Genomic DNA, 18,293 nt, shown 5'->3' with positions numbered 1-18,293 from the left:
CCTGCTGTTCTTGCCACTAATATCTAGAAAAACAGAAGATCTCTGGAAGCCATGCTATAGAAAACATGTACAAATTTTGAATTCCCTTTTCTGAAGGAAAAATATCTCTTAAGCACCATAAATCATTATATAATTTTATTAAGTTCCTTGTTCTGCAATGAGAATAACTAACTAAATGTCACTGCTTAAAAAAAAAAAAAAAGCAGCAGGTAGCATGAGACTCCTGTGGTTATGCTGCCTGGGGAACCACCTAACAATATCAAGATTTATAATGACATTTCATGGTGTTTAGTCAAAGCAACATATATTCAGAAAGTCTGTATAAATGCTGTGTGCTTTTGTTGATCTACTGAGAAGATAACACGATATGAAGAATTAGCTTACGTACTTGGGAAGATTTTAGTCTATGTACCCTACCTGTATTTTGTTTATTGCTCCAATAGAGTCATACCAGGTCTGTACAGAGCCTGGAAACTGCCTGGTCACTGTCATTCGAAGAACAATGCAGAAGGAAATGGTGGTAAATATTTTTCGGAGAATAATTCCTTTAATCACAGCATACGGAAGCACAGCCAAAAACACCACAAAAAAGCCTGAAAAGAAGAAGGCTGAGCTGTTGAAATATCTCATATAAGCAGCTTTTCGGGTAAGCTTCAGTTCAGTTCTGTTAAAAAAGCAAATACAAGTAATTAGCATAGGATTTCACAGTTTACTTCTTAGAAATATTTTGGATGGAACTGTTGGTATAACAATTAACTCAGAGGCTCACTCATCCTTCTTATTTTCTAGCACTGCAGTTAGAAAGTAAGACTCCAAACTATTTTGGGGCCTAAAAAATCATCAGAGCCAAATTCTGGCATTAATGTTCAGAGATGTCAGACGAAATAACAATAATCTATGTCATGATTTAGATACTGCATAAACCACAGATCTCTACAATTCCTGACACAACCAACCTTAAGCATCTAATGCTGTGGTATGAGATACACTCCCAGAAGCATCATGCCATACTTATCTGGTCATTTAGATTTAGAATCACAGTATCACTTAACCTCAGTTTGAAGAGGTGGAAGGCAAGGAGTCTGCTTTCCACTTTCCTTTCTCCACAGAAGCTCAGTCCATGGAGTAGCTGACTCCTGTGCAGGAATGCAACTAGTGATTCCAGCTGCATTCTAGCTGCTTCCACAATGTCTATGCATCTTACAGCAAGCTATTAAATACAAAGAGCAATAATCCAGGGAATGTAATTAATTTTCCGAGTTGATAGCCCTAATTGACAGTGCTGAATCTTTCTGTTGAATGCTTTCATTTTGACGCTGTTCACTTCACACCCCCAGGTGCCCCAGCTTTGCCTGGACAGAGGCACCTCTGCTGCGGTGAAAGAGCAATTGCTCTCCTGCAAGAGCAATTATCTGAGACTAGAGATGGTCCTAAACCCCAAGGTGTCCATTCACTGGGCGAGTGCTATAACCAGTGGGATACAGTGCAGAAGTTTGCAGTCACATTGCTGATGGCAATACCTGGTGTTGCAAGGCTGAGCACCACAACCTTTACATGTCTTGAGCCAATGTCTGCATCCAAAGTTCATCCAGGATTTTGGTACTGTGTGAAATCCCCTTTCAGCTCCCCACTACACATGTGTGATACTTCCATATGCATCCAGCATCTTACCAAATTTTGTCAGCCTTAATTTTGTCAGTTCTTAAACAAAATCTGAGCTCAGCCAGTTTTGTAGTGGGGTGCCTAGCACTTCTTGTTAAGTCTGTATTTCTCAAGAGAAGGCTGAAGAAATTAGCCAGACTTGCAGGTCAACACCATGGTAGTAGCCACTGTCCTAGAGAAGGGGCCTTGGAAGGCTTGTATGAAATTGTGCATGGCAGCACTGAATAGTGCTATATAACAAAAATTTTGGGACTTGATACTCATCCAGTCCCATATAAATGTCTGGCTAAAAGCTATCAAAAAGCTCCCCAGTGCTGAAGAACACAGCTCTACTCAAAAGAGAGAGAATGAAAGCACTAACCCTTTTCAGTATGCTCCCAAGTATCAGTCACAAGCAAAAGTTTTCCAGGGGTGGGTCTGTCTGTGATACAGGCTTGAAAGCTCTGTAATTAAGCAGTCATATGTGACAGGTCTTGCTGATGCAACATGGGTACTTGGAGAGAGATATAAGGGACCCTATGAGCCTTGTGCATATACAGAGTGTATATACCAGTGTATGCCTGTGGTCTCAAATTTCCTAAAAACAATGCATGTGACTAGTGACACCAGGGGAATCCTAAACTAGTTCCATCCTCAAGCTAGCACTCATAGCCTGGATTCAGATTGAGTTTTCTCTGATTGTTTATAGTAAATCATTACAAATTCTGATGGTAAAGAACACTTCACTTTCCCTGGATTGTCTTTCAGAAAGCAGCTGAACAAGAAGGCGTTTGTGTAACAATATCATTTTATGTCTTTTATTTACATGATAATATGACACATTTCTTTTATTTTCCCAATCACACACCTGGTACAGAATTTTAGTTCTCTGTAAAGGATTAAATAAACACACAGGACACGAGGGACAACCTTAATTCAGCATCACCCATCAATCAATATGTCACTCCTCCTCCCTTCCCCTCGGGACACCCTGTTGGTAACAAAGACTTCCTTCTCACAGGTCTTAGATAACTAGGTCGGTACTTTACCTCTTTTCTGCTGCAGGTCTGGTAGTTTCAGTTCAATCTTTACATTAATTGAGGAGATAAAGATTATACAAGGCCATTCACAATAAACGTTTATGCAAATGTGCGGGAAGAATACATGAAGCTACTCTAATCCTTTCAAAGATTGCATGTAAATTTTATAAGCAGCTTTATTGCATTTCTCAGGAAATGGTTATATAGGATTCATATTGTTTCCTTCACCACAAAATAGGAATGTCTGTAAAGCCTTAAGTAACCATCACAAAAGGGCTTTTTACTGTAAGATGACGATAGCGTTGGCCAGAAACAAACACAGATCCCACAATTGTTTTACCTGCACAAACTAACCACTGAAATATCACTATAACAAATGAGGAAGTAAATTAAAAAAAGAAAAATCTCACCTTCATAATAAGCTTGACAAATTGGGAAAAAAACCCAAACTGTAGTGTGGGAATGCATGGTTAGTTTATGGAGAATTAATAGTTGTTGCTTTACTTCTTCACTAACAAAAGCACAGATGATGTTCATAGCCACTTAAGTTTTTTTCTGAGCAGAAAAAAAAATTTGACTAACAAATGAGAACACTTACTCACGAATGCTTTCAATCATTTTTTCCATTGCATCTTCCCAACAATAGGCTTTAACTGACTGTATATTTTCAATTATTTCTGAGGTGATGACAAGTCTCTCATTGATCTTTCCTGCTCTCTTATTCCTAGAAAGTAAAAAGGCAGAAGGTCAATCTTCCTCTTTTCCATACTGTATAGTTAGGTTGTATCTCATTATATCTTACGAAAACACCTTCCATATATGCCTCTGCTTAAAATGTTTACTTTAACAGAATTATTAAGAATAATGTAAAAAGAACTATTAGAAATCCAGAAATTGCTTTACAAATGCAAAAATACATATTCTAAAAAGAATAAATCAAGTCACTAACAAGGAGTTTTAATTGTACAAATTCTAAATTTAATTCCAACACTTTTTACTGCTTTTCATTTTGTTAAGTCTAGACACCTGCTGCTAAATAGGTAAAGGTTTGTCTGTAACTTTCCCAACACAGAAAACACTCTCTTACTTAAGGTCATAACCAGAGACCTTTAATCAAGTGGTATAACTTCTTAAAACCAATTTATTCCAGGAAAATATACTGAAATACTTTAAAACAGTCTTGTCACCTGTATTTCATCATCATTTGTCCCAGCCAGGCTTGGAATAAGGCCATGACTACTAGAAAAGCCAGTCCAGAAAACGCAGAAGCTTCTAACATATCCCAGAGCAGTCCCATCAGCAGTGCCACTTGTAATGGTGCAATCCATACAAAATGAGCCAGAGCAAGACCCTATGGAAGGCCACAGCAGAAAATAATAAAAATATGAGTTACAGATGTGTTCTGAAAACCATATGAAAAAGAAGAAGCTATTAAAGTGACACTTTGAAAAATGTAGTGAAGAACAGTACAAATATTTCCAGTAGTAAAACAAGTTTATAAAGGAGGATTTGTGATCCTGAGCACATAGCATTCTGGGTGTTAATTATTATGACAATGCAGCAATAAATATACATTCCACACCTAAACTTTGATTTTTCTAAGGCAAAGTTCAGTGTGCAATTGTCTCTTTGTTACATATATGCTCAAGGAAAAATCAGAGCTTTGTAAAAGTAAACAGAATTTGGTATCAATGCTGGCTTTTTCAACTGCTGTAAGATGAGAAAAACACACATAAGAATCTTCTGAGACTGCATTAATCTGATATAGAAGGCAAATATTAATTTGGTGAAGAGACGACTGTTGTGTGAACACAACTAATTCAATACAGTTTGCTGTGTACTTCAGTCACATTCCTGTACATTCAGATTTTGGACTGAGTCCTGTGGTTAGACTGCACAGGGGTCTGTGTTAGTGCAGCTACACTGCTGCAATGATAGACCATTTGTCTCAACTTATTCAGTGCTAGCTGACATTGCTTTACATAGGAATACATTGCTTAAAGTAAATACACCCTGCAGTCCCAGCCTTGACTCTACAGTCTCTCTGACCTTACGTCTTTAATGGGAAGCAAACTTTATACTTCCAATGGGCCAATTAAACACATATTATGAATAGAATTTCATAGAGCTTCCAGTTCCTAAAGGCATTAGCAGGAATTTATGTCTTTAACAAAAGAGAAGTTTTACAGGAGACTCTAAGTATTGCCTAAGACAGATATGTTAGGAATGACTCCTAACACAATCTTAAATCAACAAGCACTTTTAGGACAGTGAGTAACAGTAGCATCATGAAGTTGAACCTCATCGCTTGTTCAAAGGCAGGAATAGACTGGATCACTTTAGTAAAAACATACAGGAAATAGGATGGAAGGGTTGAATCAGCAAGTTCTGACTTCTATGAAACCAATGTAAAACATGGAGGTTTCCTGGCGGGTTCTCACCCGACTGCAAAAAACCATGTTTTTATGATATAAGTGGGTTTTAGATTTCCTCTACTAATCAGCATAGGAGATAAACATGTTCTAAGTATCAGAATGAGCATTTCCATGACCATGTGCCAATGCATTTTCTTAAGACAGGGTAGATATTTTATAACTACAATGAGCACTCAGTTGCAATTCATCATTTATGCTCCTTCTTTCCTTAATATTTGTCATGAATAGCTTGAAGTATTGCATTTGTATTTGATGGTCCACCAGGTGAATTAACTAATGACATACCTCATCAAATTTGTTCAGATTGTTAGAAAGAAGACTGACCAATTGTCCAGTACTTATTTTATCTAGAACTCTGCTTGACAGTTTTAAGATCTGTAAAAGAAAATAAAACAACAGAAAAGAGGTCATCTAACTCATCCCCATAAAACAGAATAAATACAGATAAAAATGATAAACAATGGCACAGTAGTATAAATAATAATCCACTTATCTGTTTATGCTATGAAGAAAGTCTCATTAAACTTGTTATTTATGTCACTTGAATTCAATATAGCCATTAAATTGCTTTACAATATTGATTTATTGACTTAGTCCTTGCTTTCTGTTGAATATTTTATATATATAGATATATATGCAAATACAAGTTTTAATTAAGCATGCATGCTGTGTGCTGTTGTGCATCCCCAAAAATCTCCTGCTGTGCCCCTCCTGACAAATATTTTTGAAGATGCTTTCACAGTGAGCTTTATACTAGAACAACTAACATATTTGTTTAAATTAGCTGCTTTTGGCATTGGTAAAACCAAATACCTTTTTAGATCTTTTTATGTGTGACTGTATAATGCGTCAGTGTCTATTGATTCTTCATGCTATAGAGATCTCACACAGTATCATTCAAACTCAATCCCTTCAATGCTATATTTATCGCTGAAAATATTCACCTCTAATTCTCTTTTGAAGATATTCTTTGGCCACCAGCATGTTATTCTTCCTTTGCAATATACATGTATAACAGGAGCACAGTAGTAGAACAATTAAGGCATCTCACCACATATCCAGCAAGTCTGAACTCACACAGAGGCTGAGTTCAGCCAAACCAGCTGTAGACAAGTATTTAGTTCTTTGAATTGGGAAATGGAGAGCTGTCAGAAACTGATGTCAGTCACGTTATTCTTCTATGTGCTTTGTTTACCTTAACAAAGCTATCAATCTTTCAACAAACTAGTCTAAAAGTTACGCAGGCTATAAACAGAGGTTTGGCTTAGAGTGTAAATGAAACAATTACCTTTTTATAAATCAAGCTAAACATAGCTATCCTCATTTGCATTCCAATATGATGAAGACCAAATATAGCAGGGTGTATAAGTAGTGTTCTCACGAGGAAGAGAAGGCACAAGCCAATACCCAGGTAGTAGGCTATGGATCTTTCATCAGAATTATCCGGATCATAGGAAGCTATTATTCTTCCCAGTAGAAGGGGTTGCACAGATTTGGTGACTTCCTGCAGATAGAAAGGAAAAAAATAATTTTGGTCAACAGTTTGTTCATTTTTTCAAAATGGCTAACATTTTAATTTCAAGTCCTACCAAATGAGATTTACAGCCTAATATCTTAAATAAAGAAGTCAGGCCTGTTTGCTGTGCAAAACGAAGAAAATTGCAGTAATTACACATGAGAACACACAACTCACTGCTGTCTAAATCCATGATGCTCCTGCAACTCCACCAAAACAAATCTAGATTGTAAATTTTATTTGATCATTTCTACAGAAGCGACAACTGAGATTAGCTTCCACATTTACTTTACAGAGTTATAATGGATTAGCCATATCATATGACTGAATCCAGTTTATCAGGCTGGATCTCTGTTTTGGCCCCTAGGGAACAGTTCTCACTGCACTTTACTGGACTTAGATGACACAGGAAGACTCAGAACTCCTGAAATGAACACCACCAGAACAACACAATGAGGATATAGCTAAAACCAAAAGTAAATGGAAATAGCTACAGGATAAAAATATAAATAATTGGATTATCCTCCTCAACAGCTCTAGACACTGCATCCAGGTTTGTAACAAAAGCAGGATGAGAGGGAGTAAAAAGTAGTGGAGGTAAGTTTAACGAAAATCACACAGAGAAACCCGTCCCTCCTGCACTGGAAGCCCCAGCACTTCCCACATTATTATGAGAAGCACGGTAGAGATGCAGAGTAGGACAGGAAAAAGAGGCAGTATGAACCACCAAACTGCAAGGCATCCAAATTATTTGCTATAACCCTGACTACTTTAGCCTGCTATTACATTTGTCCTCAGTCTCCTTTTCTGTTGTAATTAAACTCCACTAGTGTTACCTCACCTTTGCCTTCCATTTCCCTCTCTGCCCCATCATTCTCATACTTTCACTCCTATAACCTCATCCTTTTCCATCTTTGCCTCTTGCCCCCTCTTTCCTTCCCCAGTCCTTTCCCAAGAACTGCACTGTTTGTGCTGTGGTCTAACACTTTGCTTCATCTTCTGCATGAGCTTCACAAGGATATGAAGCATGTATGTGCTCCTTTGCTTCACTGTTATGTTCAATGTAAAAATACTTAGTGTTATGAACTTTTATGCTTGTCTCCTTATCCTTCTTTCTGTTGTGTTGCAGCAGAAAGCATCTGATACTTCCAAAGTAACACGACACAACTGAATTCTTTTTTACACAGTTGTGTTGAATTCTGCCAAAAAGTTACTAGTACTGCCTTCCAGCTGAAAACTACACAGACCACTGTACAGAGACTCAGAGAGAAGTGAACTGGTGAAGTTCAGCTGTAATTAATGTTCAGCTGTAATTAATGTTCTGCTGTGATAAATAGATTGGGAAAATTCCCTTTAATTTCTTTTCCTTCTCCTTTGGGTTCCTTTTGTTCTCTTATACAAAAGCAATCCCAAATACTTCTACAACCTGTAGCGTAATCCCTTTTGAATGGTAATGTTGGTGGAGCTGATATTCATCATTCACTTTTTCCACAGAAGAGGTGAAATTTTACATCTCAAACAGCATACCTGAGCTAGATTTCCCAAATTAAATACTACTCTGTCCCAATACAAATGCAGTAAATCTGGAACCAGCTTTGACAAAGACTTCAGTGTTATTAGTAGGCAAAGGGAGGAGTGTTTATTAAAACACACATGACCCAAGCAGCTGTGCTTAGACCATATGCATCCCAAAGCATCAAACCAAGACTCCCCAAAACTCACAGAATACAAAACATTCACCTCTCAAGGACAATGCAGTACAGAGATTCCAAGATAAGCTTTTCTATATAGGCTTAAAATAGCAAGATTTTTTTTTTTGTATTTACTTTTATTCCAGTAAAAATGCCATGTTCTGCTGCTGTGTTTGTTGTGACTATAAAGGTATCGCATACATTCCTAGCTTGCTGGAAAAAAGGTGATTTACAGACTAAGTGTAAAATAGTGCCTGGCAACAAGCCAACTCATATGCGATCTCATGGGGCATAAAAATCCACTGGTTTACAATGGAGATTTATCAATTTACTTACCAAAGATATTATCTAGTCTACATATAAATCAAAGCAGAACTACCTGGTTTTCATTTTTCCTCTTGTAAACTTGAAATAATCTACTGATGTAAATACGGATAAACCGATAAGAACAACCTCCCTAAAAAAACAAATGGGATTTGTGCACCTAACACAAAATTCACTTTTCAAGAGTCATGTTTTGCCATCTTTTGTCCTTACTCTTCCCTCTGCATTCATCATAGGTCACTGAGAAACTCAGAAATGTCCCCCTCACAGAAATCTTAATTAAAAGAGCGAAGATCTGAAGAGAAATGAGAGTATGACACAGGATACCATGCTAATCTGACCTGGTATGATTACTCTTATACAATAAGGACTTTTTTGTTACGTGTATCCCCCAGATGTTCAAACACTCTGCATTTGAAGACAATAATGCACATCTCTGCTTTGGCATCTGCCCAAGAAGTGCTTCTGGATTTTCATATCCCTCCCTGACTCCTCACTCACACCCGTGACCCATATGCAGGAACTTCAGGAAATCCTCATTAGGGTCCTTTGGGATATGATACTAATACCACTTCTAAGTTAATGTTAGCAGCTGCTGTGCTTGAGTGGAAATAAACATTTTATGGGGATGAATATAAGACAAAAGTACAAGTAGAATCAAACTAATCCTCACAGCAAAGTACCTATTTGGTTAGTAGGTATAAAGCTAAAAAGAAAGATTTTTGTTTCACCAGTATAACACCTTTTCTTTAAATTGCAAGACTCATCTTCTGATGGGGTGAAGCATGGAAGCTGTTTCAACAACAGGGGAGCAGATATATTAAGTGCAGTAACTCAATATGCCTAACTTAACACTATTTATGAGGAAGAATCGTAGTACTATAGGGGGCCAGAGCATAAGTGTCCACCCTGCGATAACATCATCACCTATGGTGTGTCAGGGAAAAGGGAGAGACGGAAAAAAACCTAGACCTAATGAGAGCAAAGCTGTCGTGCCAGTTGCAATGACAACTGCACAAACAGCAGGGATGTCAGCAGAGTTTAAACTACACTCCAAGAAAGGTGTCGTGAAGACAGCTCAGAGATTAGACAAGAGAGGATCTGAAAGGAAAATGAAGTTCAAAGAACATACAACTTGGTTACACCTATGCCAATACGGCACAACATCCTGTCCCCATTCAAATTGATGGCAAAGCTCCCATTAATTTCCGCAAGCAGGGTTTGAAAAGAACACCAGCAGCTTTAGGAGCAAGTTTTTTCCCTTATAATTCCTCTTTCAAGAAAATTAAGCAGCTTTCAATAAAATGAAGACTAATGATAATAGAATCAAGAATTTAAACTGAATTAATCCTTCCATATTCATTGTGAAAGGCGTAGATTTTTTTACTATGTGTTTAATTGCACATATCTGTGATTTCTTAAAAAAATAAAAAAAAAACAATTCACAACCAAACAAAAAACATGACTCAAATATCCTCCAGTCTTGTTCTGTCTCCACTTGGTCTAAAACTGCACTCCATTAAAATTGTCCATATGGAGAAATCAACCCTGCACAATGACATGTATGCATACTCACACACATGGTCTATACTTTGGGAAAGAGTGTTATCCTCAAGACTGCCTGCAAAAGCCCTCAGACACTGCTTAACTTCTAAAATGAATGCATTACTGCAAAAGCTTTGGTTGGTAAACTCTGCAGAAATAGTTATTATAGTGTATGGTAGGCTATTTGGAGAACAGTTTTGTTGTTGGGATTTTTTTTAAATACAAATCTATCGTGAATAAGGAGTTGCTGGCTTGGTAAGAAAAAAAATTTTAAAACTACAGGCAGTTATGAGATCACAGAAGCCCAAAAAAGACATGATTAAGCAGGGGTCCACAAATAAAGGGTCTCATGACAGAGAAGAATTGACAAAAAAAGGTGAAAGAGGATAGAAAGAAGGGTTATTATGCAAGATGCCCTGTCCTAGAGGGTGAACTACCCTATCTGGACAAAGACAACTTAGTGCCCAGTACCTAAAGTGTATCCCCTGATACTATGCTAACCTTTGCATTCAGCAAAGGATGAAGACTCTCCTTAGCCCTCCTTTTGCTGCCAAAGTATTTATAGAAACTTTTTTTGTTGTCTTTAACTGCAGTGGCCAAATTAAGTTCCAGTTTGGCTTTGGCCCTTCTATTTTTCTCCCTACATAACCTCACAACATCCTTTTAATCCCCACAAGCTACCTGCCCCTCCTTACAGAGGTGATATGTTCTCTTCTTTACTATTAAATCAAAGAAACTTGAAAATAACATGGATGTTTAATATGCATATTGGTTAATTGCAATGTTCAGATTTACAGTCTGGCTACACAACACACCTAGTGAGACAACTTTGGTAATAAACTATTTTCACAGCTCCTAACCCCAGTGATAGGATTGTCAAACCAACAGGTGGTATTTGGTAAGTCAGGTTAATCCTACCTAATGTGTTCAAAAGGTGATAAACATAATCAGTTCAGACTTTTACATCAAGTTCCTGATCACACACTTTGGAGCACTGATAGCACCAAGATTCTATGATATGATTTCACATAGTTGTTTACGTAGAATTGTTACCACTGATGAAGACAACTTGTTTATTGCATACGTAAACCTCAATAAAGCATTTAACCATGAATGTGTGTGCTAGACACTTTGAAAAAATTGACTGAATCATGTAAAATTGCATGGTAATTTGTTTCAGTGTAAGGTAGAAAATTCTTTAGAATCTTCTTAAAAACCATAACATGAGAACACAAGTACTTTAGTTCAGCAGTGATACAAAAATTCAGGTGCTCTACCCGTACTTAGAGAAGCATATGCCAGCATTAGAAACATTTTAAAATTAATAATATGAATGTTTAAAAGATATTATCAGAAAATATTTTTTAATGAAAGCCCGTGAGTATATCTCTATATTTATAACCTTTGTAATCAATCCACAGAGTAAAGATCTGTAGCTATTGAAAAGACTCTGTATTAACTTAGCAGTCTCTAAGACTTGGGTCTACTTAAGGAACACTAAAAGTTCACTGAAAAGGAGAACAAACCTTACCCCTAAATACAACATTATTCCATAGAACATAAATTTCCAGAAAAAGCATCGTCGAAGAGCATTAATGAGTTTGGGTTTCTTCTTTGAAGTTGCCAGCTCTCTGTCCCACTCTCTGAAAAGGAACCAAAAAAACAAGTTGTGCGAGCAAATACATGGGTGTATGAGTCTGACATACTTCAATTTACCCAACTATATCCAAGGAGATTTAGCTAAGGTGGCTAATGAAAGAAAGCTTTGCAGAGACCACAAAGACCTGGCCTTCATTGATCAATAAAAGTTCAAACCTAGTTCAGCCATATATTTGGCAGTTTTAAATACTTGGTCATCCATCACCCTGCAGGGAATTAATTCATTAAAAGGTTACATTGTATGTTTTAAAGAAACCTGCTGTACTTAAAACCAAAGCACAATAATAGGCAAATAAATGTTTTGGAACTCTTCCAGTCTGCAAAAAAGAAAGCACCAACAAAGCATCAAAAATGTGACTTTTCTACTGCACAGTACTATTTTTAACTCGTGTTGCTGGGACAATAACTTTCTATTGAATAATAAATTACTGATCAGAAGTAATGATGCTCAGAGAGCAGAGTCAAAATTAAGCTCACAGATTAAAGTACTCCTGAGAATTTCCTTAGCTCTTTTCTCCATTTTGCAACAGAATATTAAATAACCAAAATATTCCATTTATAAACTATCAAAATGCTTTAAGCATACCAGTGTTCTCAACATATTCCACCAGTTTTGAATACTTATGCTAAACTGCAACTAAGTTTAATTGGATTGGCACTATGCAGACATGAGCTGCCCCAGAACACCAGGGAAAACTACACCAGAAGCTGGGGGAGAGGGAATGCATTTAGGCACTTGTATTGTAAGAGTTAGTCACAAGTGCAGCACAGTTTATGAATTAGAACCCACTGAAATAGGGTAAAGAAGAGTGGAAACCTAAATGAGGAAAGTCAGGGTATGATTTCTGCAGAAACACTTAGTCTTTCAACAGTGGTATCAAAGAAAAATAAGAATGTTATTTAGTTGAAGAAAAAATAAACCAAGGTTTTACGAGGTTATTTTGTGAAGAAAGAACAGCAGAAAGGGGAACTAACATTGAAACTGTGAGTCTGGCCTCTTCTCATCAATGGACAGATGTCACGGGTAGCTGTATATAGTAATTTAGAGCATCTAGGTGGTACATCTTCACCTGGGAACCCAGTCATCTCCAAAGTACAACTGTGTGCAACCAACTTGCACCCAATGCTACTTAAACATGTCATCCAACAGCTTTTTTATGAAAATTGCAGTGTGATTCCTGAAACAAACTTAAATCATGAATCTTTCTTACCTTTCTAGTTTTTCAGAAAGATTATCAGCAGAGTCTGCAGAAGGGATTTGATAAATATCTGACAGCTCCAAACGTCGTCTGTAACCCTTTTTCAAAATTGGTTTTGTCCATCTAATCAGAAATAAAAATAAAAATTTAAAAAAAAATCACCAGTTTCTGAGGTTAATCCTGGAGCTGCTTTGTCTCACACTTAATACTCTGTTCACAGTATCCAAGTATGTCTATGTGCACATGCACACACATACACACACATACATGACATAATACAGTGCAACTCTGTATTATATTTACAAAACTATATTACAAATATAAAATTAAAAGAAGAATAGTGAAACTTGCATTTTATAAGTTTTGGGGTGGAATCACAGCCCAAACTTCCTACTGATTCAGTAGCAGACAAATGAAAAAGGGATTGAGATCTTTGTACTGTATTTCCAAATATGCTATGTGCTATGTCCATATAAATGAATAATAAATCAGAACTATTACTAAACTGCATGTGTAGGTTTCATTCCTATCTACTCCGCTCTCATGAGACCCCACCTGGAGTACTTTGGATAGCCCTGAGGTCCTCGGCACAGGAAGGACATGAACCTGCTGGAGCAAATCCAGAGGAGGCCACGAAGATGATTAGAGGAATGGAGCACCTCTCCAATAAAGAAAGCCTGACAGAATTGGGATTATTCAACATGGAGAAGAGAAGGCTGCGGGAAGATTTTATAGCAGCCTTCTTGTACCTAAAGGAGGCCTACAAAAGAGCTGGAGAGGGACTTTTTACAAAAGCATGTAGTGATAGGACAAGGTGGAATGGCTTTAAACAGAGAGTAGGTTTAGATTAGACATTAGGAAGAAACTGTTTACTGTGAGAGTGGCCAGACACTGGAACAGGCTGCCCAAAGAAGCTGTGAATGTCCCATTCCTGAAAGTGATCAAGGCCAAGTTGGATGGGACTTTGAGCAATCTGGTCTAGTGGAAGGTGTTCCTACCCGTGGCAGGGGGGTTGGAACTAAATAATCTTTAAGGTCCTTTCCAATCCAAACCATTCTATGATTCTATAGGGGTTCCTTTGACTACCTACACTGTAGTATGCACTTAACAACAAAGAAGGTCTTTCACAGGCTTCCGCATAAGATTTTTATTTGTCCATCATATGCACACATTTCACATTTGTTTTTTCAAATGTCATGTTAAGAAATTTAATACCGATTTAAAGACCATGTTGAATTAAAAATTTAATACCAATTTAAAGAGCATGTTAAATTAAAACAAAGCAGAAAAAGCCACTCTGTAGAAAAAAACTTTAGAAGCCTTGACTAATTTTATAAAACAATTCAGCTTCGGAAAGGCCTATTAATCCCCAAGTGCCAACTTGTACAAAATTGTGTAGCAGATTCTGTTCGGAAATCTTTTTGAAAGGACTAAAACAAAACATAAGCAAGGATCTGTAAGAACTAATGGTCTATTTTGAAACTACTCAAGTTTCTGCTTTACTGCCATTGATAAAAAATATTTCCTTAAAAAAGTGAAATGCCTGCAGGAAAAGTAGTTTGTGGTCGATTGCTGTCATGCTTCCACATGTAAATAGTTTATAAAAACCCCCATATGATTTATGATTATGATAAAAGTTCTGCAAAACCTCAGTCATTTCAAAATTTGCTTTTTCTTTATAAAAAACAGTTTAAAATGGCAAAATAAATGCAATAATGTTTCCCACAGTCACTTAGAAAATACAAACAGCTTATTGGATATGCGTACCTGTATGCCTGTAAGAACATGTGTCAGACACACAAAGTAATCCACATTCTCAATTGCAGCCTCTGAATTTGCAAAGAAGTTGATACAAAGGTAAAAGAAAATCATTAAACACTACACAAGTAGTGTAGCACAACAGTGGAAGATTGTGTGCAACTGTGTGCATGCACTTGTACACTCTAACATTTACTTTAATGAAATTATTAATTGCATAAGCACCAGTCTATAATCCCCATAATTCAGTAAGGCACAAAGAGATTTCCCAAGTGCACAGTTACATCACACTCACTGCAAAGAGAAGGTGTTCTAATAAACTAGAAGATTTTCCTTCATTTCTGCAGTAACACTATGGTTTCAGGTGAATCCCATGGTTTTTAGCTCAATCTTTGACACCCCTGTAGCTGAGAAATAAAACACGATTCAGGGTATGTTTCAAGAACACAGCTAGGAGAGTCAACTTCAGATAATCATTGGTAAAACATCTATAAATTTTACTTCTACTGGAAACAGAAGCCAATGTTTTCAGGGATGTAATAAGATGGATTAGAAGAAAACCATTGAATTTAAAATAACTGTTGTGTGAAAGTCTTTCATGGCCACTGCAAATGATAAATCAGGTATTGATTTGTATTTTGTCAGCTCCTGATGAGAAAGAACTAGCTGCTATTGGCTTTGTGCACATCTTGTAGAGAATTGGTCAACCCTTGTCCTTCAGGAACAGAAACTCTTGTAGACTGCCTTCACCAAAAGTTCTGTATAGGCAGATATTCTGGCAATGATAGAATGAATACAAGTTATGGGACACAAAATGACTACTGGAGCTAATGCAAGTAAGTACCACTGCTTCCTAAGCAACTTTAATTCCCAGTACCATAGCTAGGTAATAACCTTGCTGAGCTTGTTAATAATGCTTTGAGACTGCAATAAGCAATTCCCAACTTGATAAAAGATTTTACAATTTCAGACTTAGTATGTTTTGGGAAAACATTTTCAATTGCACTGTTTCCCTCCACACATTTGATTTTATTTATAGTTTTGATTAGCACCTACCCTGGCATTTTGCCACTGTCTGAAGTAACAAAATGTGACTGCATTTAGAGCAGAGTGGCTGTATTGGCATTCAGGGAAGGCAGCATGCTTAGTAATCTACTGTAGCCTAGAAATGTCTCTTGTTTTACTCTGTCCTTAACTAGGTGCACTTATCATCGCCACTGAAACTATGTGGTCCCAAAACCACCTTCCTCTCCCAAGCCTTCGGTACAGACCAAAGAGTGTAGTCCTCATTCTCATGTCACTTCTCATCAGGGTAGCTGCACCTATGGTGAATAAACTCCTCCAGCCAGCTAAAGGAGCAGTGCTGACATCTTCCCTGGGGACCTGCTAGTCTCTAGCCAGGTTCTTACTGCAGGCTGCTGGCAGGGCTTGCACAGAGAGGTTCATCTCCCAGCTGCCCTGGCTTTGCTCAGAAAGTCCCACCCTAACTAGATCTGGCCAATTTGTGCACTGTGCCAAGTGGCTTCAGGTTGGAGTGGTAATCGTGGGAGGAGCTGGTCTGACACGTGATGTTTGTCTCAAAGTAGATTTTCAACAGTTGCTTGCACTGTGCTGTCAAGAACCGTGGGAGACAGTATGTATTTTATTAAAAGGAATATACTAGACCTAAAATACTTAAATATTTCATAAAACCAACCTTTTTTCCAGGTTCCAGTAGCATTCAGATTGCCATTATGATCCAGTTTCGTTGCAAAGTTTTGAAATGCAAAATGACTACAGATTTATTTTAACTGACAATATAATCTCTAGTTATGCATGTTTTTTTCAATACCAGGTGACACAGCTCAGTCAGAGTTTGTCAACAAACATGCCTTTTCTATTTTTGGGCTGAATGGAAACAATTTGTCAGTGTAATGCTGAGTTTTTTCTTGTGGTTGCTGAGAACGAGAATTTTCTCGTGAAAAGAAGTGAGCAAGAGGAAAGGGAAACAGATTGGCTTTACAGCATTACGTTAGCAAATACCAGTGGATTACTGGCTGGTATCTAATGAACTCTTTTACTGAAAAACCTGTAGTGCTGTCAGTTTTGCCACTAACTAGGAATGTTATTATGGGTACACATACATGAAACCCAGCAGGGGACAAGTTTCAAGGATGTACAATAGAAAAGAAGAAGAGAAGGAAAACAAGTTCCACCTCTATTATTTACTGCCTGTAGCAAAAAATACCTTATAAGTTTGATATGTAAATATCAAATACCTAACATATTGTTTGGTAGATTTCTATTGATCATTTCTTTGTCGTTCACCTTAGCAATACGTAACATTTCTTACTACAGCTATTGCTTTCTCGAGCATGTTCAGACTCATCCCATTCAAGCAAATTGTATCTATAGGACAGATGTCTTTGGCTTTCCAGAGAGTATTAACACAGACAACTTGTCAGTAGGATTTGACTCTCCCTTAAGGCTGCTTTGCGTGTCCCTGAGGAGAGAATGAGCATCTGTGTTGCTAAGCCAACTACCCAGATCTTCCTCCCAGCCCCAGGAATACCCTAGCTCCATCAGGCTCTTCAAATCAAGAAGCACAGGGCATTGAGACAGTGACAGAACAGTGAGGCTAAGCTATCTAAGACCTGCAAAACAGAGCAGCTCTCCTCCAAGGGTCACTGATCAGATTGGTACCATTTCAACGGGTGTCCTGTGCACAACACAGCAACATCTACTGAGCAGCACAAAGGCGGCCATGGTTTCACTCCCATTTACCTGTGCACAATATAGTTAGGCATAGTGCCTGCAGCTCCTAAGGAACTGGACCTAAATCTCAATGGAGAGGGCAAGAAATGTGCCTCTGGCTTTATCTTATCCTTCCTCCTAACAGTTAAGGGGAGGTGGAGCAGGGAACATAAACAAGCCATTATTATGATGCTTTGAAGCCTAAGTTTTACAAGGTGTTTGTAAAGCCATGAATTTCTACCACCTGCAGGAAAAGGCTGAGGTACCATGTAGATCTCAGACATTCCCAAAGGGTCAAACCAGACCGGACTCTGTCAGAGGCTTTGCACTTCCCTTCTCTCCCAAAAGATACGCATCACTCTGGCAGCAGCAAATTATAAATTGTTTACTTTATACTCGAGGTGTCAGCTCTACTACATTCAAAACTCCTTCTCCAGAACAGTGTCTGTACCACCAGCTGTCTTCTCTGAGCATCCTGCAACACAACTGTAAAGGCTGATCTGGGTGATCCTTGCTAACAGATGGGACAAGTCAGTGCATCCATGGAGCACAGCCTTATTCCTGCTCCTTGGTTACCCTCAACAGTGTAGGGTTGCAGTTATTTTGTTTTGAACAGTGACCTACCGAAACAGCATGTCAGATATTCTGAGAACTATATTAAGACTTTAGCATTTTCTCCTTTAAAAACAAACAAATGCAACACAGCTTAATATTTAAACATAATAACTGCAGGGCTTCAACAATGGAAGGTA

The 18,293-nt window shown here is 37.7% G+C and overlaps 1 protein-coding gene across 1 annotated transcript in view; it reads right to left on the bottom strand.

Moving 5' to 3' along the window:
- The window catches only part of CFTR (cystic fibrosis transmembrane conductance regulator), a 75,806-nt gene extending 58,212 nt beyond the window's left edge, over window positions 1–17,594 (bottom strand). The window contains exons 1-8 of the mRNA XM_027656860.1: window positions 17,572–17,594; window positions 13,063–13,173; window positions 11,724–11,835; window positions 6,405–6,620; window positions 5,402–5,491; window positions 3,869–4,032; window positions 3,280–3,405; window positions 418–664 (exon numbers count right to left, since the gene is read on the bottom strand). Coding sequence (XP_027512661.1) covers window positions 418–664; window positions 3,280–3,405; window positions 3,869–4,032; window positions 5,402–5,491; window positions 6,405–6,620; window positions 11,724–11,835; window positions 13,063–13,173; window positions 17,572–17,594 — 1,089 coding nt within the window. The remainder of the gene's footprint in view (window positions 1–417; window positions 665–3,279; window positions 3,406–3,868; window positions 4,033–5,401; window positions 5,492–6,404; window positions 6,621–11,723; window positions 11,836–13,062; window positions 13,174–17,571) is intronic.
- Between the last annotated feature and the right edge of the window lie 699 nt (window positions 17,595–18,293).

The sequence above is a fragment of the Corapipo altera genome, unplaced genomic scaffold (genome assembly GCF_003945725.1).
Source record: "Corapipo altera isolate COAL_440 unplaced genomic scaffold, ASM394572v1 1, whole genome shotgun sequence".
NCBI lineage: Eukaryota > Metazoa > Chordata > Aves > Passeriformes > Pipridae > Corapipo > Corapipo altera.
Note: the sequence above shows the minus strand (reverse complement) of the source record. Positions and strands in the feature narration are given on the sequence as shown.